At 38.2% G+C, this 26,400-nt stretch overlaps 1 protein-coding gene across 1 annotated transcript in view; it reads left to right on the forward strand.

Annotated features, from left to right (window-relative positions):
• The window catches only part of CRYBG1 (crystallin beta-gamma domain containing 1), a 41,288-nt gene that overhangs the window by 3,258 nt on the left and 11,630 nt on the right, over positions 1-26,400 (forward strand). Inside the window, exons 2-17 of the mRNA XM_027895236.1 lie at positions 2,462-3,917; positions 3,996-4,172; positions 6,072-6,119; positions 6,228-6,346; positions 7,697-7,859; positions 8,790-8,929; positions 12,148-12,274; positions 12,603-12,638; positions 13,040-13,182; positions 13,433-13,559; positions 13,650-13,795; positions 19,688-19,814; positions 19,994-20,026; positions 21,735-21,844; positions 22,070-22,199; positions 25,962-26,101. Coding sequence (XP_027751037.1) covers positions 2,462-3,917; positions 3,996-4,172; positions 6,072-6,119; positions 6,228-6,346; positions 7,697-7,859; positions 8,790-8,929; positions 12,148-12,274; positions 12,603-12,638; positions 13,040-13,182; positions 13,433-13,559; positions 13,650-13,795; positions 19,688-19,814; positions 19,994-20,026; positions 21,735-21,844; positions 22,070-22,199; positions 25,962-26,101 — 3,222 coding nt within the window. The remainder of the gene's footprint in view (positions 1-2,461; positions 3,918-3,995; positions 4,173-6,071; positions 6,120-6,227; positions 6,347-7,696; positions 7,860-8,789; positions 8,930-12,147; positions 12,275-12,602; positions 12,639-13,039; positions 13,183-13,432; positions 13,560-13,649; positions 13,796-19,687; positions 19,815-19,993; positions 20,027-21,734; positions 21,845-22,069; positions 22,200-25,961; positions 26,102-26,400) is intronic.

Below are 26,400 nucleotides of genomic sequence, written 5' to 3' on the forward strand. Positions count from 1 at the left end.
TCTTTAGAAACAATTTTAAAACAGGTCAGTTCCTTCAATCACCTCCAGAAGTATGGGTTCCCTGTAGGTAATGACAGCCTTTTCTGTCTTTTCTCCTTTTATCTCTGTGTACTGGATAACTTGAAAGTCACAGGATACTTTTCTTCTAGCTGTTGAAAGGGATACGAATCAGATTTGAAACTAAACTGAGGTTGATGGTACATCTTAATCAGCAAATAAAACCTCAGGCAGTAGTTACGTTGATATGCTTAGCGGAAAATTTGGCTTCCATTTTCATGTTTTATGTTCAGACATGGTTTTGTAGTTCCCTTTACATTTATGCCCACTTGTTGAATTATTCTGCTCTTTTCACATGCCATTTTTCTTTGCTCACCTCAGTCTGATGTTTTGGCATCGGTGTTTTTTGGCACCAGTTACGTGCTTGATGTGTGACTCACCTTCCATTTATGACTGTATTGGGAGAGGTCTAACTGCTTGCTTCCACAGTTTAGCTGCAAGGTCTAGCCAAAGAGAAGGACATTGGTATTTCTCTTGTGCCTGCTTGTTCCTGGCATTATAGATCAGGAATGGGGAGTAGCAATCAGCCACACTGGCCTGTTTCTGAGAAAGTATTTGCAGTGTTAAGTGAATCCATCTTTCAGTCCTTTTACCCCATACTAGGTGGGAGGCTTAAAGGATACTCAAACATCATCTCCTTTTAAACAAGCTTAGAAACTCCAGTTCTTGCCATAAGATGCATCTTTTGACTATGCTTAAAATCAATATTTCTTAGTGTGGAAAAAGGTGTAATGAAAAGATTAGTAAGAGGAAGCCAGTTGTACTGGATGGAGCTCCAGGTCTGAGCTTTTTGGTCTTACTGGTTTGGCTGCTGCTGTGCAAAAACACTGCAGAATATCATATACAAAGTGTTGAAGTGGTTGTTTCTGCATAAATTTGCAAAGCTTGAAACTATACCTTTGAGGGGTTAGCTGTTCATTTAAAATAGGTTTTAGGTGTGGCTGATAAGTATCCCTGTTAACCATTAAACTTGCTTGTGTCAGGGCATACAGGGAGACACAGATTTTATGGGGAAGGTATGTGTTGTTTAGTGGAAATAAATGCGTGTAGTAGCACAAGTGACAGGCTGACAAAAGGGTGGTACGGGAAGGAGTTTATTAAGGTAATTAAGCTGTTAGTGGCACCTCTTAAAAGATACAGGTAGAAGAAGAGGACAGAGGAGGGATGCATCACTTGAGGAAGAGAAAGGAGTGATCTCAGTTTTTGGGTTGTTCATGTTAACTCACTTGAATCTCGCACTTCTTTCTTGGGCTAAAAAGCTGCCTGAGAGCTCAGTGAACACAATTTATGTAGGTTAAAAAAAAGAAGAAAGCACTTCAATACAAGAATCATCCATTGATTGGTAGACCATTTGAGGCCCTAGAGATCACTGCTGCAAGCTAGTTTTTATAATCTCCCACCTTTGTCAGTTTTCATGTGGGCAGTTTCTGCCTATTCTTCTACTGCTGTGTTCTCAAATTGCTTTTTGGAGAACAGATCTGCCTTTGAGGTGATGGGGGATCCTTGGCACTGCTTATATCTGACTGATAAATTTTGAAGACATCTGTCCTGCATCTTCACAGCTCTTCATACTATTTCTGCAGTAGGAAGTGACATGAACAAATGATTTTTCCTGGTTGTAGGTATTCAGAAGAAGGAGGCTTGAAACCCTCAGCTGTGTATCATCATCCTTCTGCCATGCTTTGTGCTGTGCACTTGTACATGCTTCTCTATCCACTCTGATGAAGTTTTCTGAGTGTTTCAGAATTCAATTCTTGTAAAATTAATAAGGTTAGTTTACACAATTTAAACTGTTAGCTAACTTTACCTGAAGGAAGTGAAAGAGTTCCTGACGTGTGGTGTTTGCTTAGCCACGCCGCATGTGATGCAGTGATGGGGACAGTTAACCTTTTCCCACAGCACTAATGAGGCCAGAAGATGTCTTTCATTCAATTTAAGGTTGCAATGTAAGTGTAAAGGCTGCAAAGAATCTGGGCAGATGTCTTCAAAATTCACTGGAGAGGTAAATGCAAATATTAACCAACTCATTATCACCTTAATGAATTGGGATTTGTTTTCTAAACTCTGTAGGGAATTGCACCCATATAATTTATTCTGCCTATACACTCTTAAACTTCAATGTCTGTCATAAGTAGTTCTCTGCCTCAATTGCACATGCTGTAGGCTGCCCTATTTTCTGTTTTACTGAGCATTAAAGAACTAAGTACGTGTTTGAAATGTATTCTCCCTATTTAGAGTCTATTTTTTTAAAATTTGTATTGTTGATTCCTTTTGAGATACCGAAATTTAAACTAAGTCTATGGAAAATTGTGTTATAGTGCTACATTTTATTGTTTTGAAAATTGTTACGAGTCTGTTCAAGATTAATTAAACATGTCACTCTGTATCACTTTTCTTCCTGTAGTCCAGCCAAACCGAAGAATATAGAACTGAATTTTAAAACACCTACAAATCAAGACAGTTTAGAAAATGAGCAGGATACTCTTGAAAAACCAGTTAATAAAACTAACAGCAACATTGCCAACAAAATTTCCTTGTTTGAAAATAAATGTGCTAACCAGAACCAGAGGCCTACTGACATCCCTGCTTCCAAAAATAATACTGTACCGAGCACATTCGTTGGCAGAGCAAAGCTGAAATTTGGAAAACAACCTAAAGAAAACGAACAGCCTGATAAAACGTTAAATAAGCAAAGCAGTCGCCAAAAGTTATTTGAGAATGGCACGCTAGAGAAAGAAAGCACTGTAGAGTTAAAAGGCAAAAACGAAGAAGGCTTGGCCTCTTATGAGGATATTGGGAAGCCAACGGAACTTAAAGTAAAAGCTGCAATATCCCTTTTTAACCAAGGCAGCAAAAGTGATGCTAGTAGTGTCTCTCTGAAGCAACCAGAATTAACCACAGCAAAAAAAGAAAGTTCACCTTTTAAACTGTCTTTGCACTCGCCCATTAAAAGTGAAAACGCTCAAGATACTTTCTACCAAAGAAATTACACAAGCTCAGAATTCCATAGAAACGAAGAAGAGATACTGCCAAACACAGAGGTTTTATCACCTTGCAATAATGATAAGTATCCTCTATCATCTCATCAGGTTTCTAAATCAGAATTTAAGAAAATGGAAAATGGAGATAAAAAGGGAAAGCCAGGAGATCTGAACTTTGCAGCACTGCAGTATGATGACAGCAATCAAGAAAGTATATTGATATCAGAGCACAATGTCAATGCACAAGAGAGCCCAGGCAAAGCCTGTAATGGATCTGCTGAAGACGACAGCATTTTTGATTCCCCATCTGACATGAAGAAGTTTGCCGAAACAATAAAGAACTTGGAAAGCTCAGTTTGTTTACCCCAGAAAAAGAAGAGGTCAAAGCTTCCCAAGTCCCCAGCACCCCACTTCGCAATGCCTCCCATTCATGAAGACAACTTAGAGAAAGTATTTGATCCCAGCGTATTTACTTTTGGTTTGGGACTGAGAAGGGAAAAAACACAGGATCTGTTACCAGCCCAACAAATTAAAATGCAAAGCCTGGAAACAATAGCCAAAGTCAGGCCCAAGCGTGCATCAACAGAGCAAAGTATCATATTCAAAGCTCTGCAGTCATGTAGAGAGGAACCTGTCTTTACTCATGAAATAAATGGAAAAGAGAACACTGATGGTACAGATGGGGAAATTAAGAGATCACGGCTTGAAAAAAGCTCCCTTTTCTCAAGCCTGCTATCTTCTACACCTAAAGAAAAGTTTTTTAATCCTTCTGTCACCTCAGTAAATAACACTGCAACGGCTTTTGCAACTGACTCATCAGGGATACCTCCTTTACAACTGGATGCTTCCGGGCCATTTGGCATGGTTCAAAAATCTGAGGTAATAAAGAACATTCCAGAAGTGAAACAATGTTTGTCTACCTGCTGAATGACTGTTAATTTTGATTTTGCAATTCAGTCTCTTTCAGATATGAAGTTTCCAAATTTTGTGGAGAAGTACATGCAGGCAGATAGTGCAAAAAAAGAACTAAGTTTACAAATGCCCAGCTATGGCAACCCTGAGAAAAGTTTTTCCAGCTGGCTAGGGGCAAGCAGATATGAATCAAATGTCCCCCCTGGTTTATTAGATGTGGATGTAAGTATTGTGCTATTTAAAATTGGCCTGCAAAGTTATCTGGTGTTTATATTTTCTGTAGGCAATATGCATACGTTGTTTTGTTTCCTCTCTTAGGGATTTTCATAGATTACAAATACATAGAGGTGCACTTAGATGTGGTACCAGTTTCATCTGATGGGCTAAGCATGAAAATGAGATGGCATCTATTAACATGATTAAGGTTCTTCATGGTGTCCTTATTTCGAGACTTTGCAAAAATGAATTGGAAGTGTATATCTGAATATTTCTTCATCCTTGATTTTGTATTACATTGAAACAAATCTCATGCTAACTTTATTTTTTATTGTAAATTAGTAGAATGCTTTCTGTGAACTTCAGAAAATGTCTGTTGATAGTAATCTCTCTCCTCTTCCAGCAAGACATTCAGTCATTGCACTGTTAAATAAGCAACAGAGCAGACTTTTTTATTTTTGTTGTCCATCATTGTTCCCAATATTCTCATGCATTTGATAGAAACGTACATATTTTTCTAAGAATGCTTTAACAACTGGATAGAAGTGATTATTGTAAGTGCTGCTATGGTGGAGGGCTGTCCCTTGGTCTCATACAAGCATCTAATCCTTGTGAGTGAAGACAGACCTACAATCTAAGATTGCACTTGAGAGAATCCCTTTAGGCTCCAAAGGATTTCTGGAGTTCTGTGGCACTATTGCTGACTCTGAATTGTCTTCATCAAATTATACAGGAACCAGAAATGTTTATATGATGTGTACCTACTGTGCATCTTCCACTGACTAAGAAAATGATGATGCAATGGCTAGTGGGAAATGTGAAAGAAAGAGTAAGGGCAGCCCAAAACAATGGCTTTGGCATTCCTTAAACCACAGAGCAAGTTTTAACAGGAATTGAAGCGTGGGCTAAAAAATCAGTCATGCTTCAACGTGTCTTGATGATGCCTACAACAATCTAGTGGTGGTTAAGAACTCTGTCCTGAGACCACTACCTGCTCTGTGTGTTAACTAATATGGTCTCACTAATTCCTTGCACGTGTTGCTGGTTGTCTTAGGCTGCCACTGATTTAGGGGCACAATCTGTTTTGGTCTTTTTGTTTGTATGAACAGTTCCTAGAAGAGTGAGACCCTGCCCTGGAAAGAGCTCTTCTGTCCTTGCTAGGAAGTCAAATGAGTAACTGCAGCACTTGCTTTGTTTGTTTTAAGATGACGTGATGCAACCGCAGCTTTCCCATATATTCTATATCATACAATTTACTGCTGACTTCAACATGGTTTTAAATTTTGTATACCTCAGTGTGTTTTATTTGTTCTGAATATTTTTTAGTTTATCACTTACTGTACAGCCTCGTGCTTTTTGAGGAAACTTATGTTGGTACAAGCCGTTAGTCGCAAAACTGATTATGCTGGTTAGCTTGCACACATCTATGCCATCATGCCCCTCAGTCTTTTCATGTATTCCTTCAAAATTTGTTCATGCTTTATGGCTTGACATTTTTAAACATGCAAGTTTTCATTAATATCTTTATCACTGGTAGAGCATGTACTTTTATCAATGCCAGTGTTTAAAGTAGTGTCATGGTATGAAACTTCAGGAATATATAGGAAGCTGATCCAGAAGGATTTTAGTGTTTGAGGTTAGTTAACTTCAGTGAGATGATATTTCAAAGTTAAAAAAAAAAAAAAAAGTGTGTAAATTTATATATTTATATAGCAGAGATACTGTTCTTCAAGAGGAAGAAAAAATTGAAGCAATAAGTAGGTATAGTTGAAACTATTACTAGCTTTTTACTATTCAGGCTAGTTTTTATTTTGGTCTACTAGCCCTAATTTTTTATAGCTGAGCATCTTTACTGAATATCTTTATGTGTTTTTTGGTGATTTTTCTTTCCCCACTGTCTATTAGACACTTTCAAGAAATGGACAAAGTAAAATCAATCCCAGACCTGGTAAGGTAAGATCAATTTTAATATTTGTACTATTCCTTTCTATATTTAAAGCATAGGATGATAGAACTATATGTTGCTGGTGTGTGTTTTTCTGTTTGTTTTTTTAAACACAGCTGGTGATATACTGTGACTCAGACTGTGAAAAAACTGGCATTGAAGTTTTCCATGATGTTCTGGATTGCAGTTCTTGGGTTCTGTCACCAACAATTTTTGTTAAAGTCATCAGAGGATGGTAAGAGATGAATTTTTACTCTTTATCATTGGTATATCTAAAAATATTTTGAAACAAAGGTGGCGTGTAATTCATATTAAGTTTGCTTTGTAAATGGCAATGTAGCATTGACACCTATGAGCAAGGAATATGGCATTTTACCTCTGTAAGAGGAAGTTCTGGGTTGGGAAACCTATTTTGCTAACTAGTTGAATTAGTGTTACCATCTGGAGGGGTGCAGGATTTCACCAGTCACAGGTGTGGGATGAAATAGCAGCTATGCTGCTCTTTGACTCCTCTGCCCACTAGAGGTTTTTGCACAGTATTTGGATTAGGCTAAAAGGCTAGTAGATAAGTTTAAAGCCAGGTCTAACATGATTAATTTCATGTCCAAAGGAATAAGACAGTGCTGTAGAGATAATTGCCTGTTTCTCTGACAAATCCAGAGGGATTTTGCTCTAAAAGTCACATTTCCTAAGAGTAATTCAAAACAAGTTCATCTTCTACTTTCTTCATAGCATCAGCAGAATGGCCTTTAGTGTGGCTAAGCATGGGAAGTTACGTTGTGGCCAGGCTATATTGCAGTCAAATAGCAGGTTCTCAAAAGTAATGATCTGATAGTAAGCTGCAGAAACAAGTGCTAGCTGCAGTAGGAGGTACTGGGAAGCATACTGATTGCTGTTCAGTTTCAGAGAACTGGAATGAAAGACTTTTGATCTGTGTAGACCAGGCTGTATTTTCCAGAATGGACTAGGGGGACTGGACTTGGTTTCCCCCCCTCCCCCCCCCCGGCCCTGCCTTCAGTTGAGAACATAAGGGAGGAGTTTGTATTGGCAGATGGATAAGGTTTTTATCCAGTTATATCTTCCAACTGGTGTTAAAAATGAAGTTGTATTTGTGTGTATTTGCGTACTTGAAGCTGTACCTGAGCAATCTTCGGCACATCTACACCAGCCCCTGTGGAATTCCAGGCTGTTGTTCACAGGATCTAAGTAGCTTGTCTGTTTATACGCGATGCAGCATCTTGCCTTGTCAGTGTTTTCTGACCTACAAATTGGTTCTGATTAGTATCTCATACAGAAGTCTGGTATTCGTAGGCAGTAGTCTTTGCTGCCCCAAATCATCAGTTTAAAAAGGTGGAGTTTTTGATGAAATTACAATTCAGCAGTAGACACCTTTGTTTTTATCATTGCTTTTAAAAGTATCAATGGGAATGACTTGCATCAGCAGTGTTGGGCAAATAGGCTGTATTGGGGAAATGGGAAGGGCTGGACTAGTAATTCTTATGAAAGGATTTGTTAAATGTGAGCATGATTTTTGCAAATCACACTTGATAAAGCAGCATTACAAATCAGAATTTTTTATTTTAAGCTGGATACTCTACGAGAAACCAAATTTTGAAGGTCCCTCTATTCCACTGGAAGAAGGAGAGGTGGAACTCCCAGATATTTGGGGTGCAGGTACTTCTGAAGAGCAAAATGACTGCCAATCTGTAAAGCCTGCAGTGATTGGTTCAATAAGACATGTTGTTAAGGCAAGTAATATAGGTAAAGAAAGTTTTATATGGATCTTAAGTTATGTCTTATATTGATACAAAGTGTGATTGGTGTCTCAGGACACAACTGTAACATGAGTTACAAATGCACGAAACAATTTTCCACGTTGAATTTCTTGTTTAATCACAAAATGCATGTGGGGGCTTTTGCACAATGGGAATTATGGTAACATCCACTGGAAAGATAGGGCAGGAAAGTGTATTTTATTGGTATAGCTACATGTAGCATATGCTCTGTACCTTGATCAGGCACAAGAAAAGCATCTCAGAAAACCATCAATAATTCTGTACCTGTACGAGGCCCTTTCTTCCCTGCCCTCCCTCCCCCCAATATAAACCAAGCTTAATACTCAATAGAAACTTCAGGGTCAAACACCAAACCTTGCGTGATACTCAATAAATAGCCCTGTGAGTTTCACACGTGGTGGAACACCTTTTTGCATGCACTTTTAACCTACCATTAAAGCAGTTACTTATGCAGGTTGCCAAAACAAGCATGAACTATAAAGTTTTTTGACTAGGAAAGGAAAAAGGAGGAATATATATTGCTTGTAACTACAATTCTTGTTTAAATTGCAGTTCTCTTCAAGGATGGCTTGCTTAGTGTTATCTTAGAATTTAATTTGCTAGAGGAGATGTTAACTGATGAAAGAAGACACATTTCTGCCTAGATGGCAGAAAGTAAACAATGTAAATGCTGATTAGAGATTGACTGACTGTCTTGGTCCAAACAGAGACAGGCAAACTGGCTTAGCTATACTTTTATTATAGGCATCTAGTAGCAGTAGTAATTGACAAGGGGGAAAACAATTTAAAATAAGCAGGTGTTTCAAAACTGATTTAGTTATCCACAATAATTACAGAACTCGCAGCACAGATTAAGTGATTATGGCAATCTTCATTTTTCAGGATTACAGGGTTTGCCGAATTGATTTGTATACCGAGCCTGAAGGGTTAGGAATCGTGACTTCCTTTTTTGATGACACTGAAGAAACAGGGGTGTTTGGCACCACTCAGAAGACTTGTTCTATTAAAGTACATTGGGGCATGTAAGTACACAGTTCTCTATGAATGTGTAGTGCTATGAAAGGAATTTGTTCTAAACCATTGGTTACACCTGTCAGACAATACAAACAGACTATATTTATTCTACTCCTATATTTTGGTAGTATTTGTTGACAGTAGCATTGGTGCATCATTGTAATGCTTCACTCTTGGAGAGGCTGACCTCATAGAATGTTTTGTTAGAGCCAGTTTTTATTCTGTTTGCATGTAGTAAGTATCAAATAACCCCTGTGTATTTGCAGCAAAGCAATGAGATTGCCTCCCTTGCTCTTCCTAGGCAAACTTACCGTAACTGTTATGATAAGACCACATTTCCTACTTTCTTGTAAACTTGAAATCATTTTACTAAAAGAAGAAAAAAAATTAAGTCCTTCTGTCAAAAAATAAGGCTTAATGCCTTAAAGAGTCCAGATGTGACATTCCTGTATTTCACAGGGCATTTTGACCCGTGTTTTTATGGTGATGTTTGGGACATAAATTATGTCACCTGAAAATACCTCGCCATGTGAGTTAGGAGGGTAATGTCATGAACCAAGACAGCTTTTACAAGAAAGGAGACCTCTAAGGAAGATAGGTGCTGTACTAATGTTAGTTTTGATGACTTCATAAACAAACTTATAAATCATTATGGAAAAGATGCCTCAAAGTGGTGCTGGTGGTATGCAGAAGAGGGAGGCTGTTTTCAGAAAAAGTGGGACTGGAACCACTTTCTGTGATGTTGGGTCCTGCTGAACAGGGTGTATAGACTTGGTTGTTACCTGTTAGCCGTATTCTATTTGGGCACTGATAGCATTTGCCTTGCTGCAAATGGTGTAGCCATCAAAAACTGCCCAGCTAAAGGCAGGTGTTACATACCATTGCAAAGATGTATTCAAATATGCCACGTGATACATAGGACATTTTAGTTGTTAGGCAAAGGGTATTTCATTTAATGATATAGTTACACCCTGATTTCTGGGAAAAAAATGAAGCATTTTGGTATATAGGCAAATTTTAAGATGTCCAAGTAGTTAGTTCTCTGACAGGAAGTTATTTCTGGTGAACTGCAAGCTTAATCCAAATTACATGTCTCCCAAGAATAATGACAGATGTGCTTTTTGGAGGTTGATTATTGATTCATTTCGTCTACCTCTCCACTTTATTCCTGTCTCTCACTTAAAAGCTATCTGTGAGCGGTAAAATTAAAAAAAAAATTTGAAAGGTGGCAGAGCCTATGCACATCTCTGACTTCTCTGTCTTTTGCATCAGTGTGGCAGCATTTTTTGTACTAAATCAGTGGAAACCTTTATAGTCTTAATATCTCTCTGTTGCATTTGGATCCCTTGAGGGAAAGCACCAGAAAGCAAAGTATATTATTTTTCAACTGTCTTTCTCAGATGTCTGTTCATTAGTCCAGTGTAGAAAGAAGTTGCTTTCATGAGAAAGTCAGTAAATTGCTGCTGCTTTTTTGCGTGTTGCAAGGTTTTGTTTTGGGGTTTTTTTACCTTTAGTTTATAGGCATGGCATGGTTCACTGTGTTGGCCGTGAGGGAGGCTCTGAGTCACCTTGCCATGTGGGTGCGGTTGAATCTTCTTAAAGTTTCCCAGTGTTCATGCTTAATTGCTGTTTGTTAAGAGCTGCCAACAAAAATGAGTCAAAGCACCTTTATCTTCTGACTGTACTCTTCCTTGGTCTTCCATGTGTTTCAGTTCTTGGGGTGAAGTCAGAATCATAGAATCAGTTAGGCTGGAAAAGACCCTTTAAGATGATCCAGTCCAACCATTAACCCAGCATTGCCAAGTCCAGCATTAAACCATGTCCCTAAACGCCATATATACACATCTTTTAAATAACTTCAGGGATGTTGATTCCACCACTCCCCTGGGCAGCCTGTTCCAATGTTTGACAACCCTTTCAGTGAATAATTTTTTCCTAATATCTAGTCTAAACCTCCCCTGGTGCAACTTGTGGTGATCATTTCCTCTTGTCCAGTCTCTTGTTACTTATGAGAAGAGGCCAACCCCCACCTGGCTACAATCTCCTTTCAGGTAGTTGTAGAGAGAGAGGTCTCCCCAGAGTCTCCTTTTCTCCATGCTAGACAACCCCAGTTCCCTCAGCCTCTCCTCATAAGACTTGTGACCAGCCCCAAGTTGAGGGCTCACTCAGCAGTGTGAAGACAGGGCACACAGTATACCAAACATTCAGCTAGAGACAGTAATAAAACTGAAGCACTTCGTTTGTTTCTTGGAACTGTGTGTCTGCAATGAAACTATACCAACCTGTGCGAGTTTACATCAGGTTGGAATTTGCCTTTTAATCATCATAGATGATGGATTATTTTAATATTTTTCTGGTATCACCAGATTTATATGTTATGATCCTTACGTGAATTAAAGGGTCAGCTGCATAAAGTGTTCCTGTTTATGTGTGGTTTATACTGTTCCATGCTGTACTTCTCAGAGATCAGTAAATTTAAATTGAAGAAATACTTGGACATCGTTATGCAGAGATCAGCAGTGTGGTTCTTTGTTTCCAGCAAGTGATTACTGGCTAAGATTGAGTTGAAAAAGCTTTGAAACACTACTCTTGCTGTCCCTATCAAGGAATCTGAAAGTTATGTCATTCAAAGCAGATTTATTAGCAGATACAAACCATAAGGAAGTAGATTTCTAAGGAGTTGTCAGGTTTTTCTATGTATTATAAGTTATATATATAACTTATATATAATAAACATATATATATATAAACTTATATATAAGTTTAGAACTTTTTACTGAATAGATTTTTCATCAAATCAAAGCCTAAGTTAGTAAAGTACTTTAAGTTCTTGCAAATTGGTTCTGCATTTTAAAACTATAATTTTTAATTTCTAACTAATATTCTATTACTTCTGACAAGTAATAGAATAACCTTAAGTCTTGCTATTTCATCCTAAGGCATGGATTGTCTTCAGATAAAACAGAGTCAAAATTTTAGCTGTTCATTGTACTGGTTTGTTTGGGATTTTTTTGCCTATTCAAAGAAAACATGTTATTGGTGGTTCCTGCACAGGCACAGAAATTTGTCAGTATGCCAGCTTGTAATTGGCAATTTTGATGGTAAAGAAACAAAGTTTTGTTAAGGATACAACGATGTCTTTCCTCAAGTAAGCCTATTTTACTGTTTCAGAAATGCTTTGGGGGTTTTATCTTTTGCTTTTCTCCCTCCACCCTCTCTACTTCAGATGGCTACTTTATGAAGAACCTGGTTTCCAAGGAGTCCCTCTAATGTTGGAGCCTGGTGAATATCCTAATTTAGCTTTCTGGGAGAAGAAGGAAGCCTACATTAGGTCAATGAGGCCCTTGAAAATGGTAAGGTACTGTTCTTACTTGCAAGTTAAATGACTTATGTTCATGTGTTAGAAATAATGTGTTAATGTGGGTAGATTTTTCAAGATTTACAAAAATGTAACTCTCTAAAAACCCCCAAAGTTTTAGTCTATAAAATTCTTGAACTTTCAACATTGGATTGCATCCATTTCTGTCGTTAATCTGCTTATTTTTGCTTCTGCTCTTCAGGGAAGATTTTGTCTTAATCCTGCCTTTTTGTAAAGAATTGATGACTCTTAGAGATGCCTATAAATTGTCTAAGTGTAGACATCTTATTTTTTTCTTCCTTTTTTTTTTTTTTCTTTTACAGGGTGGTCGCAAAGTTGAATTCAGTGGAGAACCAAAGGTAAAAGTCAATGTTTTAGTGTCCAAAGCTACTTTACAACACATGAACTGCACAAACTACATGTGGGTAGATAAGTATGTTTTGACTATGTGCCGCTGCTGGCTTAGTGGCTAGTCCCTTTGTAATTGACCACACCATGAAATTGCAATTTCTGTCAGGTTTATGCATCCATCACATACATATATGACAGTATTAACAGTAGTCTGGATAAAGCAGAATGGTAATGAATATTCAAGCCCCCATGTTACACCTCCAAATGAAAGATCTCTTATGGAGAACAGAGAGACCTCACTAGTTGTTCTCATCATCTTGCTTTTTCCCTTTGTGCCCATGCAAAAGAAACTGTTGCCAGAATTTATCTTGTTCTCTGCAACTTTTCTTTTATCTAATTTCCACTGCAGGTAATCGTTTATGAGAAGCCTTTCTTTGAAGGGAGACATGTGGAAATAGAAGCAGAGATCTTTATGCTTGATGACAAGGAATCAGAAGAAAAGACAAGACTTCCACTTACATCAGTGGGATCCATGAAAGTACTGGGAGGACTGTAAGTCTGGAAAAATGGTATTTTGTCTTCAGCTAAAGTAGTAACTCCATAGGCTGGAATTCACAATGGACAAATTCAGTATCTGTTTATTTTATCTGTTTTCCTAGTTTTTGGGTTGAGGTCTATTCCTGGGTTAAGTTTGAAAATATTCATAGTGAAAGAATAAATATCACACATATGTATCTGCTTCGTAAAAACACGGAGTGGCAGTTGCTGATTTTCACCTGCGGACTCTGCTGTTGTTGTTTAGTTGGGTCGCTTACGAGAAGCCTGGGTTTGAAGGCCATCAGTACTTACTGGAGGAAGGAGCATATCGGGATTGGACAGAGTGGGGTGGCTATGATGAGGAGGTGCAGTCGCTACGACCAATTGTTGGCGTAAGTCCCAAGAACATGTTGTAGGCGTCTCCTCAGAGCTCTGAGATGTCGTGGCATTTTCCTTACTGCTGCTTCTCTTTGTTTTAACAGGACTTCACAAGCTCCCATATGATAATGTACACTGAAAAAGACTTTGGATCAAAGGGTTCCAACATTAATGTCTTAGGAATTATTTCCAATTTGAAAGACACTGGATATGGGCTGAGGACACAATCTATAAATGTGCTAAGTGGCATGTAAGTGATATTTTTAATCACTGTTTAATTTTAGATGTGCTATTCTTTTTAGAATTTTATAGTATTTGCAGATATTTTTCAGCACTCTGACTTCTGATGTCTGTGTGGAGTCTCCAGATACAATTTTGTGCCCTTTACTGCAGAATGTAAAAAGTAAAGTTTTTGTGATTGTGTACAGTAAATCGTCTTTCTTCTCACAATAAGATGGTCCCAGGACATGCTGACTTACTGATACCCAGAGTATGAAAGTATGAGAAGATATTTCATCAGAGAGGAAGAAATAGCTTGTTCTTGTGGCTGTATTTGTTTTAAGCATTTCAGCAGCAAAATTGTTATGGAAATAATTAGTAGTTTTGGAACTAATTTCCAGGCTTCTTGCATTTAACCGCAGGCAGATTCCTTGCTCCTTCTCTCACTTGTTTGTAAAATGGAGATAACTCTTACCATGCTCACTTATATGTTCTGATATTAAGGAGAGTAACTGTTCTGAATATTAACATTGCTTTTGCAGTGAATCCTGTAGGTTAACAGTGGTTTAGTGCTGTAGCTTTGGTTTTTATTGTTTGGTTTTTTTGTTAACACAGGTCTTCCCAAAATGTTGTATTGGCCATGGCCATTAACAAATCTGACTCTTTGTGCCATGAGCACTATCACTTGCCATTGAGAAGTTGATAGACTTTGTTGTTTGATTTGTCTAGTACAATAATTGCAAATTGAGTTTCACAGCCTTGCAGACTGTGAACACAGAAATACAGACAGGTATTAGCAATCATGGCTGCAAATACGCAAAATTAACTAAAGAAGTAGAACCAAAAGAGTATGAGAGGTACAGTCTGTCTCCCTGCCTAGTATGCATGCAGGTGACTTGCTGAAAGCTCTGCTTATGCAGCCACACCCTAAATCTTTCTGTGTGTTATCTGTGCAATATCTCGGCAAGTTTTGTCTGGATAAAGGTTGCAGAATCAAGCTCAGTGTGTTCCATAGGAATGCTTTTAATTTGTATATGAATATGGTGCAACAGCAGGGTTTTTTTCTGCCTGGTGACCTTTGAAGCCACTGTGGTCTTTTGTCTTCTGTAATATGCAAGGGAGATTAATGGGAAAGAGTCACCTCTGAAGGTTGGGAAACAAATTGTGGGTTACCTATCATGCCCTTTGTGTAGTTGTTCTAGTAAATGTGTCTGTTGCTGCTGAGGTAGAAATCATACTTGAGTTTGAGTATTCTAGTAATTAAGAGTGACTCTAATACTCTGATGGCAAACGTGGATAGAAGTCATTATGAACAGAAGTTGTCCCACAGACTCTGCTACTGCTCCTGTAATCTTCCACCTTGTAGTCTCTGAAAGATGTAATTTGTAGCAATAAGCTTTTTAAAAATTTAGATGCATTGTTCATAACAGGTGGTTATGAACCTTTTCTTGCTTTCCAGAGAGGTTATGAGTATTTGGGGGTTTTGTGGTGGTGTTCTTACTATCTGTTAATGTGTCGGAAAGCTTGAATGATTCGTGTTAAGTCATGTTTGGTAATACAGTGCTTTATTTCATCTGTTCAGGTAGAAGATTTTTTTATATCCTCCTTTCCAAGAAATCTGTCATAAAGCAGTGAATAATCCATTGAGCAATTTCCTGAGCTGTTTAGAATGTAATGCAGATGATGATGTAGTGAATTGTGACAGAGTCAGTAAAAGCTTGTCATAATATTTTGAAGTAACCTTCCTGATATTGTATTGAGAGTACTTAATTAAAATAAAAAGTCAAAAATGTAGGAAGCCCTGAACCTTTCATTGCAGTTTTTTTAACTACAGGTGTCTGGGGTAAGCAGTTAGAGCAGTAACAGATGTAACAGATGATCTGTATTTCCCACATAATTAATTTGATTGCTCTGTAATTTAAAGGGTATATCAAAGAAAAGAAAGCCTGACACTGCAGTGCACAGATACTGCTGAACAAGTTCTGAGCTCAACTGCAGCTCTAAACAGTATGCTGAAGACAGCCCAGCTCTGCATTTGGGGAGTGAATATTCTGTTTTGGTGTAATTGAGCACTAGCTGCATTAAAATTTTCAGCTATTGTGTTTCTAAAGTATGTTTCCAAGCAATATTTAATGCCTTTGCTAAATCCATTGTAAAGACAGCATGAAAAATATATCCTAAGGTTATGAGTATTGACTTCTTTGTAAATGAAAATGTTTTGCTCCTGAGCATTCTTCAGAGACTGGACAAACATAAAATCCAAAAGTTATTTTTCTGCCATTAGGGTGGGAGAAAGTAATCCAGACTGCCTGAAAATAGGAGAGGCCTTTCTTCTTTTAAGTAGGGTTTGATCTTTACTTCTAAATTGGCAGAATGTGAAGTGGTGGAAAATGGAAGTATTTACTAGCAACAGGTAACACCCTTTACAAGTTCAAGCAAGTACTAAAACCAACTGTTGTACAATTTTCATTTCCCCTCTGCTTAAAAACTCTTCAAGCTTATACTTAATAGTGATCAAAACCACAGGAATTGTACACTTGCAATGTGCCTTTTCTTTATCCGTAAACACACCAAACTTTTGCCAGAACTCCTGAAGAAGCCCCTGTCTTTTAGTTGATTGTTTTAGAACTTGCTGGAAGAACTTTTTCAGATTTTTTTTTTTTTTTTAATGTAGGCATTTGTTTACTGTGGTTGTGTAATCAGCCTGGTTTTCCCCTAGTTATGAAGTAAGTAGTCCACAGTGTAGATTTGGCTGCTTCTAGTGTATGTATGGATAGTGACATTAAGGAAATAATTATGTGTTGAGTAGTTCATATACCAGAAGAAACCAGAAGGTAGTACATTTAGTCTGGATGCAGTCAGGGAGGTAACACAAGTGAAACTAAAGGGACGCAAGGTACAAGAACAAACCTCCACTGGGTGTAGAAAAGGGCAAGAGCCCTTCAATCAAAGCATCCACTTCTCCCTATCTCTGAACTGTTGTTTGGCAAAAACCTTAAAAGGAGTCACAACATGAAAGTTCGCAGGTCCCTGGGATACTAGGCATCACAATCACAAAGGGGTATGAGGAGCCTGTTTTCTCTCTTTCCTCTAACAAAATTTTATTCCCTCATCCTCTCTGTTAATCATGCTACAAATTTGCAAGTGCCAGTTAACTTTCTGGGTCGTGTTCCGCCTCCCCCCCCCCCCCGCCCCCCATCCTCCTGCTTTCCCCTAAAGTTAGATAAGGTGAATACTGGCCTAACCCTGTTTGGAGCTGCACTTCCTCAACATCATACGTAGAGGGATTTGGAGAAAGATTCTCTGTGTGTAATAGTATTAACAATATATAAACGGAGCTTTATGCTACATCTCTGTTTTCAGGGGCATGGATGGTGCAGAGGAGTCTCCAGCACCATCCTGCCAGCCGCCTGGGATGAAGCTGTTGCTCAGCCTCGCTAAGGCAATTTGTACGGCTGGGGGTTACAAAATCTGTTGTGTTAGGAGAACTCGCTCCCTGTGGGGCAGGGTGGTTGTTGCCATGCTTCAGAGTAGTACTTCAGTTTTTGTTGTGCCTGGCAGCTGGAATGTTGCTCTCCTGCTCAGATACGGAGACAGTGTCATGCTCTCCAGGCCTTTCAGTTAGTCAGAAGTTGGATTAAGGCAGTGCTCCCTTCTTAAGGATAGTCTTGAGGTCTGACTGGTTTAGCTGGTACTGAATTCAGCTGCCTGTCCTTGATGTTGTTATTACTACTTTCAGCAGCTTGTATGGGCTTCTGAATAAAGTGGAAAAGCTCAAGTATTTCACCATTAAGGCCTGCCTCTAGAAACTCTCTGAGTAATTTCATGGAAGCGTGGTACTTAGTTATTTAAATCCCATTTATTTTAATGTAAACATGTGCAGCTTAGATTTGTTGATTACTTTTGCATTCAAGCTTCTTTTTAGATGGGGGAAGTAAACTGCTACCAAGAGATTTTTAGGAGGCATCTGATGTGTTTTATAATTCACTTAATATCAGAAACACTTGCTTTCATAGATGTCAATCAAGTTAAACTGCTGTGCACCAAAGTTGTACCCTAGCATTTGTGCATTGACAAATCTAATGAATGTCTGCTGAAGGAATTATTCAAGGAAACCTCATTTTCACTGCTTTTGGTATATGTGGTATACAGGTGTAGACACACCTGAGACATTTGAACTGTCTGCTCAATTTATTGTACATACCAATGTCTCTTTGATGAATTACTCTGAGGTGATTTTGAAATGGGCCTTGAAATATGCTGTAAGTAATTAGTGCGTAACAAGTTAGAATAATTGATTATATCTGAGGCAAACCAGGAGATGTGAATAGTGATGTATGTGAATCATTATTTAAGTGTTTGCCATGGAAAAGTAATATAAAGTTCATATTCTCAGCATATACATGTTGATGCAGCTTTATTTCAGTTTGAGGTTATTCCCCATCGTATATCTGCAGATGCTCTGGCATTTGTACTCGGAATAAACTTGCAGCTTTGTAGAATCCAATTGCTTGACACACATAGATCATTTTATGGTGAATTTAGATGGTGAGAGTCATCTTCCATTGCAAATTGTAAGTTCCATATCGTTTCGCTGCTTTATGATACAAAATTTTTTGTTAGTGTTGAGACTCAGTAAGTTTCTGAAACCACTGAAAGTGGGTTTTGGTATAACCTAGTGTGTGCTCATTATGCACCACATTGCCTGAATTGAAAGTCGGTTGACTATGAGTAGAAGACTTTGTCGTAGAATCACGAACCAGCAAGATGTCCTGATTGCAGAAATATAATGAATGAAATTCAGCTGCTATTGTGGCCTGTCCCCATATGGGCACTCAAAAAACAAGCAGTCAAAAAAAAAGACTGTAAATGTAACTATGGGAAAGTTTGAAGAGTCTAGCAGTGAAAGGTAAGAGAAGTTATGTGGGTTATCACAAAATCAGAGGTGGTAGTGTTTGAGGGAGTGCTCTTTCTGGGCTTTCAGTATGGAACCAGGGTTAGAAGAAGGCCATAGAAGAAGATTTATTGAATGTAGTTGACTATACATAGCAAGGCTATAGCTGATAGCAGATACTTCAGACTAGACCTAAAGCACTGCAGGGGTAACTGAACATTGGAGAGAGATGTGTAGTGATTTGGTTGCTTTTAAAGTGTGTATCATCTCAAAAGATGAATGTCTTTCAAAAAGGCATATTCTGACTGAGAAGTTATGGGCTTGATGCAGAACTCTGAGTTTGTGGCCTATGTCAGGCATGAGATCTAAGTAGTAGTAATGGCTTTGAATTTAAATACATTATTCTGGTCAAATCTGTGATGGTTTTAATGCTTAACTTTCAAGGGTCTTCTTTCTGCTGATGTCTCTGATTCCTAGCAGAGAACAACCTGCTCTCATTGGCATTTATGCCTGTTGTTGCAGCTCAGCTTTATGTTTGGGTGTGTATTTTCTTACACACAACTGAACTGTAGCTACAGGCAACATTAAAAGCCACTGTTCCCATCTTTACTGCCCAGATGACTCTGAAAGTTAGTTTTATCCAAAAAGCTGTATTCTGTTATTTGTCTCATTTTCTTTTTTAGAGGAGAACTTTTTCTAGGTGAAATAATAGAATTGTAAAACATCTCAAAATATTCTTACTGTAGACAGCTTTTAGGATATCTAGCAGATGATGTGTCTAAACTTGTGGTCTGCTTTAGCTAATTCACTTTGATTTGTATTGACACAGTAGCACTTATGGAAGTAAAATTTACGTGAGTGTGCAGTATCAGATGCACTGGTTTGTTTAGTGTTTTAATAGCATCAAGTTTGGCACTTCAGAAATTTTTTAATTTGTTCTTACATTAAGACAGGAATGAATATACACATTTGTGGTTTGGAAATGTAGTGTGACTTCTACCGATCACCCTCCTCTTCTTTCTCTTTTAGATGGGTGGCTTATGAGAATCCTGAGTTTACGGGGGAGCAGTATGTACTGGCTAAAGGGCTATATCCCAGCGTTGAGGCATGGGGGGGAAAGAATTGCAAAATATCTTCAGTTCAACCCATCGTCATGGTAAGGACCTAATTTTATACTTCTTTTGCAAGTTTCTCTGAAGTATTTGGAAGTATGCTTTTTCTATCAAATTCAGTTTATTTACATTCTTTAAACAATAGTTAATTGTAAACTTTCATGTGTTATTTTATCACTGTTAAAAATGATTTTCCTCTTTTTTCCCCTCAAAACTTTTGCAGGATTTTGTTGGAAGTGAAAGGGGCAAAGTCAAGGTAAGATACTTGTCTAATTGCATGAAACATACTGTATAGTGTCTGTGACATGTAAATAAAGAAATGGCTTTTCATCCAGCGTAACACCCAGGCACTTGCATAGATAGCTTCTAGTCAGACAAAGAGTGAGAACTGCGGGTGAAGGAAGGCTGCTTTCCGAACCTCTTGAGAAAGGCATTAAGACTCAAGGAAGGTGGGATTTAATACACAATTGCAGTCAGAACTTCCTTTGGGCACTGGCAGTGTCTTCGTTCAGCAGGTGAGCTCTTTCGGGGTATCAGAGATTGTTTTGAGGAGCTGCAGCCCACAGCCCTCTATGCAGAGGTGCAGGTACCTGAACTCTGAACGCTGAAGCGAGGGCTCTACAAGATAGATGATGTTGTTCATGGTATAGTTGTGACGTAATTACTTCTGGACCTCTTACTTAGTTAACAGTTCTGCTAATTCAAGGGAGTTTTGTTCACTCACAACTACTGCTGAGTAGTTGTGCGTGAACAAACTGTTCACTCAAACAGTGAAAAAACAGTTGTGAGTGACTGTCTCTTATGGGAAAGTACTAATATGTAGTTTTGACTACGTGAGTCTACCGGACGTCTTTTTTTTTTTTCATCCTTTCTTAATTCTGAACCTTTTCAGGTTTTTCCCTGTACAAAGTTACTTTTTATTTTCATTTCAGTCAAAATGGTGAGTGTATCATGGAACTAAAAAGTAGGGAGAAATATATTAGTTGCCTTGTTTTGCAGTCCTGATGAGTAGCATGCCTCACTGGAATCTCTTGTGTAAGGATAATATATAAACTATGGGGAATAAAAATATCAAGGCTGCTTATTTTCAGCCGTGTGCATGAAAAATTATTTGCATCTCTATATTAAGTGCCTATTAAGACCCTGTCCTAGGGAAGACCTTATTCTAAGGAAGCAGAGAAGTAATGGCTTTCAGTCAATATTTTGCATCCATCATCAGTGTATTCATCTTTGGAGAACGCTGTACGTGCCCACACTCGTATCTCTATTAAGAGTGAATAAAGCTGGTAGGCATGTGATAATGTGAATGACTTCTGAGTGATCATGGTTAATTATCCTCTAACCAAATTAGCATGTTTGCTGCTTAGAACTTTTTTTTTAACAAGGACAAAAGGCTCTGGGTGACATATCTTCTCTAATCCTCTGAGCAGAGAAAGAATCAATATGACTATATCTATAGCAATTAACAGGCACATAAAGCCCATCTACCCTGGGAATATGTACCATGCCTGTTGGCATGCTGTCTGAGTACTTTGCCAAGATTATGCACCATTTATGTTCTGAGAGGCAGAGAATTTTCATTTACTGGGAAGTGTATGTATTTTGGAGATTAGGTGGATTGATAACAGAAAACTTTTTATGGCCATTCACTAAATGTGTGCCTACCCTGGCCATTCTGTGGGAATTAAAAATTTTTTCCAGCAGATACACCAAGGAGCTATTTTCACTAGTGTTGTTTTAATTATTTTGTTTGTTACTGAGTGATTTACAGCCAGAAGTAATTTTTGGAATTGTTACCTTGCTATCTTGAACAAGGATTGCAAGACTGAAGAGGTAACAAAAAATATATGTAACTGAGGAACTCTGTGTAAGTGTGTTTTAATCTAATTATAGAAGTAGTGATAGAGACGTTACTGAAGGTAGAAGAATGAATTGTTTTTAAATATGTTTATAACTTTTTAAAGGTCCAGTTATTTTCAGAGCCTGAATTCAAGGGTAACTGCCAAGTATTTGAAAAAAACACAAGATGTATTGATTCATTTGCTGTGAAGTCTTCAAAAATTTTAGATGGCAGGTAAGTTATATTGAATGAATACTACAAAATTGGTAAGACAGTGTAAGATTTAGAAAAGCAACCAACTTTCTAACACCTGAAGTGGTTTCATATATGGGGACTTACAGAGGACAGTAGTTTGCAGTTTGCACATCAGTCTTTCAGGACAAAACATTGTAAATAATGTTTCTGCATTACACTTGCACAGATGTCTTAAGAGGTAATTTCTTCTCCTTCTTCCTGCAGCTGCATAGTGTATGACCAGGAAGAATTCTCTGGTAACCAGTATGTGTTAGAAGAAGGAACCTATCCCGATCTAACAGCGATGGGTTGTTCACCCCAAGCAGTTCTAAAATCTTTACGGATTATAAATATTGTAAGTAAAGCTATTAGAAATATTGTAAAGGTTAATACAGTGATGATTTTGACCTTTGTATTTTTTCCAGCAGTAAAAACTCTAGAGCACACAGATAACAGAGCAGGGATGGGGGTTTTTTGGTTTGGTTTGGTTTGATTTTGGTTTGGGTAATTTTGTTTTGATTTTTTGTGTGTTTTGTTTTGGTTTTTGTGGGGTGGTTTTGTTTGTTTTTGTGTTTGTGTGTTTTTTTGTTGTTTTTTCCTCTATGCACTAGCAGTTAAATGTTCTTACTGCAGTTAGTCAGGTTGTTTTTGACCTCTGTGCTGTTTTTGCAAAGAAGACATCACAGAAGCAGCTGCCTGGGATCCCCGTTCTTCATAACAGCTTATAAAAGAATTGTAAAGAGTCAAGATTGTGTCAGGCTATTTCCCAGTAGGAGAGACCACTTAGAGTCGGTTGAGAAAGTGGTAGAACAGTGTGAAGAATTACCTGTACTGTGGACTTTGTTTTTGATGCATATTAAAAAAGCAGACATAACTAAGCAACTTTATATAAAATACATGTAATTATAAAACACTGTTGGTATCATCAGGGAAATGCAATTTGAGTTAAACACAAAATAATGCACACTTTAGATAAAGTAAAGCAACACGCAGTGCCATTTGGCAAAATTAGGCAGTGTTGTGTGTGGTGGATACAAACTAAACTGTATTTACATATTTTGTAACTCATCAGTGGTGAGGAACATGTTTGCTCAAGTCTATAACCAATCATTATGATGGATCACTTATGGAATCTGCAAGTATCTTTTAAGATCAAAGTAATTACTAGCAAAATGTGGTCAAGATTCCAGGAACTTAACGGCAATATGAGGAGATTTTTAAGAAGGAAGAGTTCAGTATTGACTCTCTTCTTTGAATTTGGCAGCCTTACTGCACTCCACTGTAATTTTGGTAACCTGTCAGTTGACGGAGAACTAAAAATGTGTCATCCTCTTTCATGTCTTGAGCATTTTGATGTACCCTGTAAACAAACATGTGCAACAAGTATGTCTGCCTTCTGAACTCTTTGACTGTCTAGTAGACAGATCCTATTAAAAACAATAGAATTGTTTCTAGCCAAGCTTGGTGGGTGATCACCATGAATTAAAATAGGCTCTTCTGTAAATGTCAGGAATTCTTGGTTTCAAAATGCTTACTTTGGAAAGATTTATTATTTGTGAAAGAGACTGTTGTCTTAAAACAGCCTATTCTGTGCCTTTTTAAAGTTCTTTTCACTTGTGAAACTTGTTCTAGTCCTGCAGTTTATCACATTTCAGACAGTAGGACAGAGCTGCATCTGTCTGCAAATCATGTAGTGCTGCTTCCTTTTTCAGAGGCTTCCCAGCTGCAGAGTAAAGGAAAATGGGTTGCTTTGCTCAGTGGTTTATGAGCAAACCAGAACAGAAAAAATAAGCAGTTAAACAGAAATGATCATATTGTTCATTTTTGATGATTTTCCAAAAACTTGAACCTTATTATTCTAACTACCTGTCGGACTAATTTTGGAACTGGTTTTTTGGCAGTGCTAATCTTAATTCTTCCCCACCATCTGCCCTTTTTATAACTTTGCTCATGATTTTTCTCTGACATTTCTATACAAGAAGCACTTTTGCTAGTTTAATATGTCACATTACTGTACTTATCTAATTAATCTCCCTTTTGCTGGGATCCATTTATAGGGGAACATAAAAAAAAATTTAAGGGATATTTGATAAACTTGTAAGTGAAAGTTAAAAGGGCTTTTGTTTAAAAGCTCCAGGTTTTTGGGGTTTTTTTATGCCATTGTATCTTTGCTTGGTTGTGCTTGCTTTGCGTGCTCCATATGGTTGTGCTGCAGATAGAAAATAGCATTTTTCCTTCTTGAATTTGATACATGTTCTTTTTCATGAATGTACTATAAAAAAAACTGTGAATGTGGTTTATGCTTGAACAGTCATGCTGAAAATACCTCTTTTTAACAAGCAACTCTGGAATAACTAAATGTAGATACACAGGAACACCAACTTCATACAGTGCAGTGCATGGGAAGTACTGAAAGAAAAATTCACAAGCTGATCTTGCACTTCTCTCTTCGAGGATCGCTTTATCTAACAGTGTTGTTGCTGAATCCAGAGAATGCCCCGAGTGTAAGGTGTGGCAGAATACTGGAGGATTTCCTTTTCTGTCTCTGTTTTCTTTGGAAGTAGATTATTTCTAAAGCACTGTATGTGGCTGAAGGGCTGCTGCCTGAGAGGTTGGGTTTCTCAGAGTGTAGGTGCTGTTCTGTAAAAGGGCTGAGTGGTCAGAGGCACTGGGACATCAACGTGGTGTGACTGTTCTTGTTAGGCTCTTTACCTGTGGTGATGCGTGACAGACTAACTGGTGTTAGCCTTTCACACTCAGTCATGAGGATGAGCATACTCTAATCTTGGAGTAAGCTAAAAGGCCTTTCCTGGCATTTTCCACAGCCTAGCAGCATGTGTGCCATCAGAAAGCATAGCTCAGCTGCTGTGCAATAGCCTGGACTGCTGTGCAGATAATGGTGATGCTCGTGCAATACTGTCATCTGAGCCCTTAAACATCTAGAGGGAGACCAAAGAGGAATTTAAGCACTGTCTAGAAATTGGTAGATGTGAGGTCTTGCTTAACAAAGTCACATGGAAGCATGCATATATGAGCTGCCATGCACGCATGGAGCCAGCTCTGCCTTGGAGGGCCTGTTTCCATGCCTGAGGCCAGATGGGAGTCTGTCGAGACTTTGCGTCATGTCAGGCGTTCCCGATCCAGTTGATGTGTTTGAGTGTGCTGAACACATGCCAGAAGGAAGGAACTCTTCTGGCTGTGGCGTTGCTTTTATGCAGTCATTGCTGGAAGACTTGTGAGAAAGGGAGTGGCAGTGCCATTTCTGTCTATGAGTGTACACTGTAACACTGGGACACTCAGGCTTAAAATGATTTTACCCTGGGGGATTTCAAACTCTACCTCCCAGCTTCCACAGGAAGGCCTTAATTGTGAGAGGTTATTTCCAGTCCACTACAGATAGCTTGCCCCACAGAAAAGAGTCCCAGGTTGGTTATCCAGAAGACATTTAAATTGGATTCAGTGGTGCAGGGAGTTTCATGTAGACAGAATCCCTTTGACACCAGAAGCATTTTGACAGATGGGGAGGAGAATCACTTCCCCATTTTGGAGAATTCAGATGTTACAGTTTTCACTTGTCATGAATTTCACCTCAGAAGTATGAATCTTGCAGCGTTTGTCTAGTCAAAGATTGATGTTGCCATAACCTACTGTAAAAGTTAAAAATTAAAGCAGTAAGTGATAAGCAGTGCTGACAAGGCTGTCATTTGAAGCTGTAGAAATCAGTATTCTCTTAACATGTGTTCGGGTTTGAAGATGAAAATTCCTTCACTGAGTGAGGTGTGGTGCAATGGAAAAGGGATGTGGCATTGATTAAAATGCATTTTAAAACATACTTAAAGATATTATGCAAGAATCAACCACAGAGATGTCTGTGTGTGCCTTAAGATAAGGAAGTTTTGTGTTCTATGCAAGAAGATCTCTTGTGTGTTTTGAATAACAGGTTTTTATATTTTTTTAAAATTTCTTTTAAGTAACTGGTTGTAGAGCAAAAACATTGTCTTTGGTCTTAAACAATCAGGAAACCTCTGAAATAAAAGGACTGTGTGGAGTAATGTTGTTCACAGTTACCATCTGGAGTTCTAACATCCTATAAAAAGTGCTCATCTTCCTTTTGCAGGAACTGTCTGAGCCCTGCATAGCTCTTTTTGAAAAGACAGATTTCCAAGGAAAGAAAATTGAATTGAGTACAGAAATCTTAAATCTCCAGTTCCTGGGATACAGTCCTCGAATAGCTTCAGTTCAAGTCCTTGGCGGCATGTAAGTTTAAAATGGCTTTTTGATTCTGTAGAATGATGTACTTATTCAACAGAAACATTATAGGTGCTAGGATCCAAGGAATGTAAAATTAGAATATCATAATGTGTGTAGTGCATTAATGCAGTTTCTTCTTACAGAGCATTTTAACTTCATTTCATTTTCCTGTTTCAACAATGTTTTCCCTGACTGGTGTCCTGTGCTAGAAGTTGAAATGAATTTGAATAAAGCTCACAAGGCAACTGCTGTCATCTCTCATGCCATATTATAAAAGTCAGCTCGTATAGCATCCAACTTCCGTG

Source organism: Empidonax traillii, unplaced genomic scaffold, assembly GCF_003031625.1.
Source record: "Empidonax traillii isolate 1590-97213 ecotype Southwest subspecies unplaced genomic scaffold, ASM303162v1 scaffold16:size2589160, whole genome shotgun sequence".
Taxonomy (NCBI): Eukaryota; Metazoa; Chordata; class Aves; order Passeriformes; family Tyrannidae; genus Empidonax; species Empidonax traillii.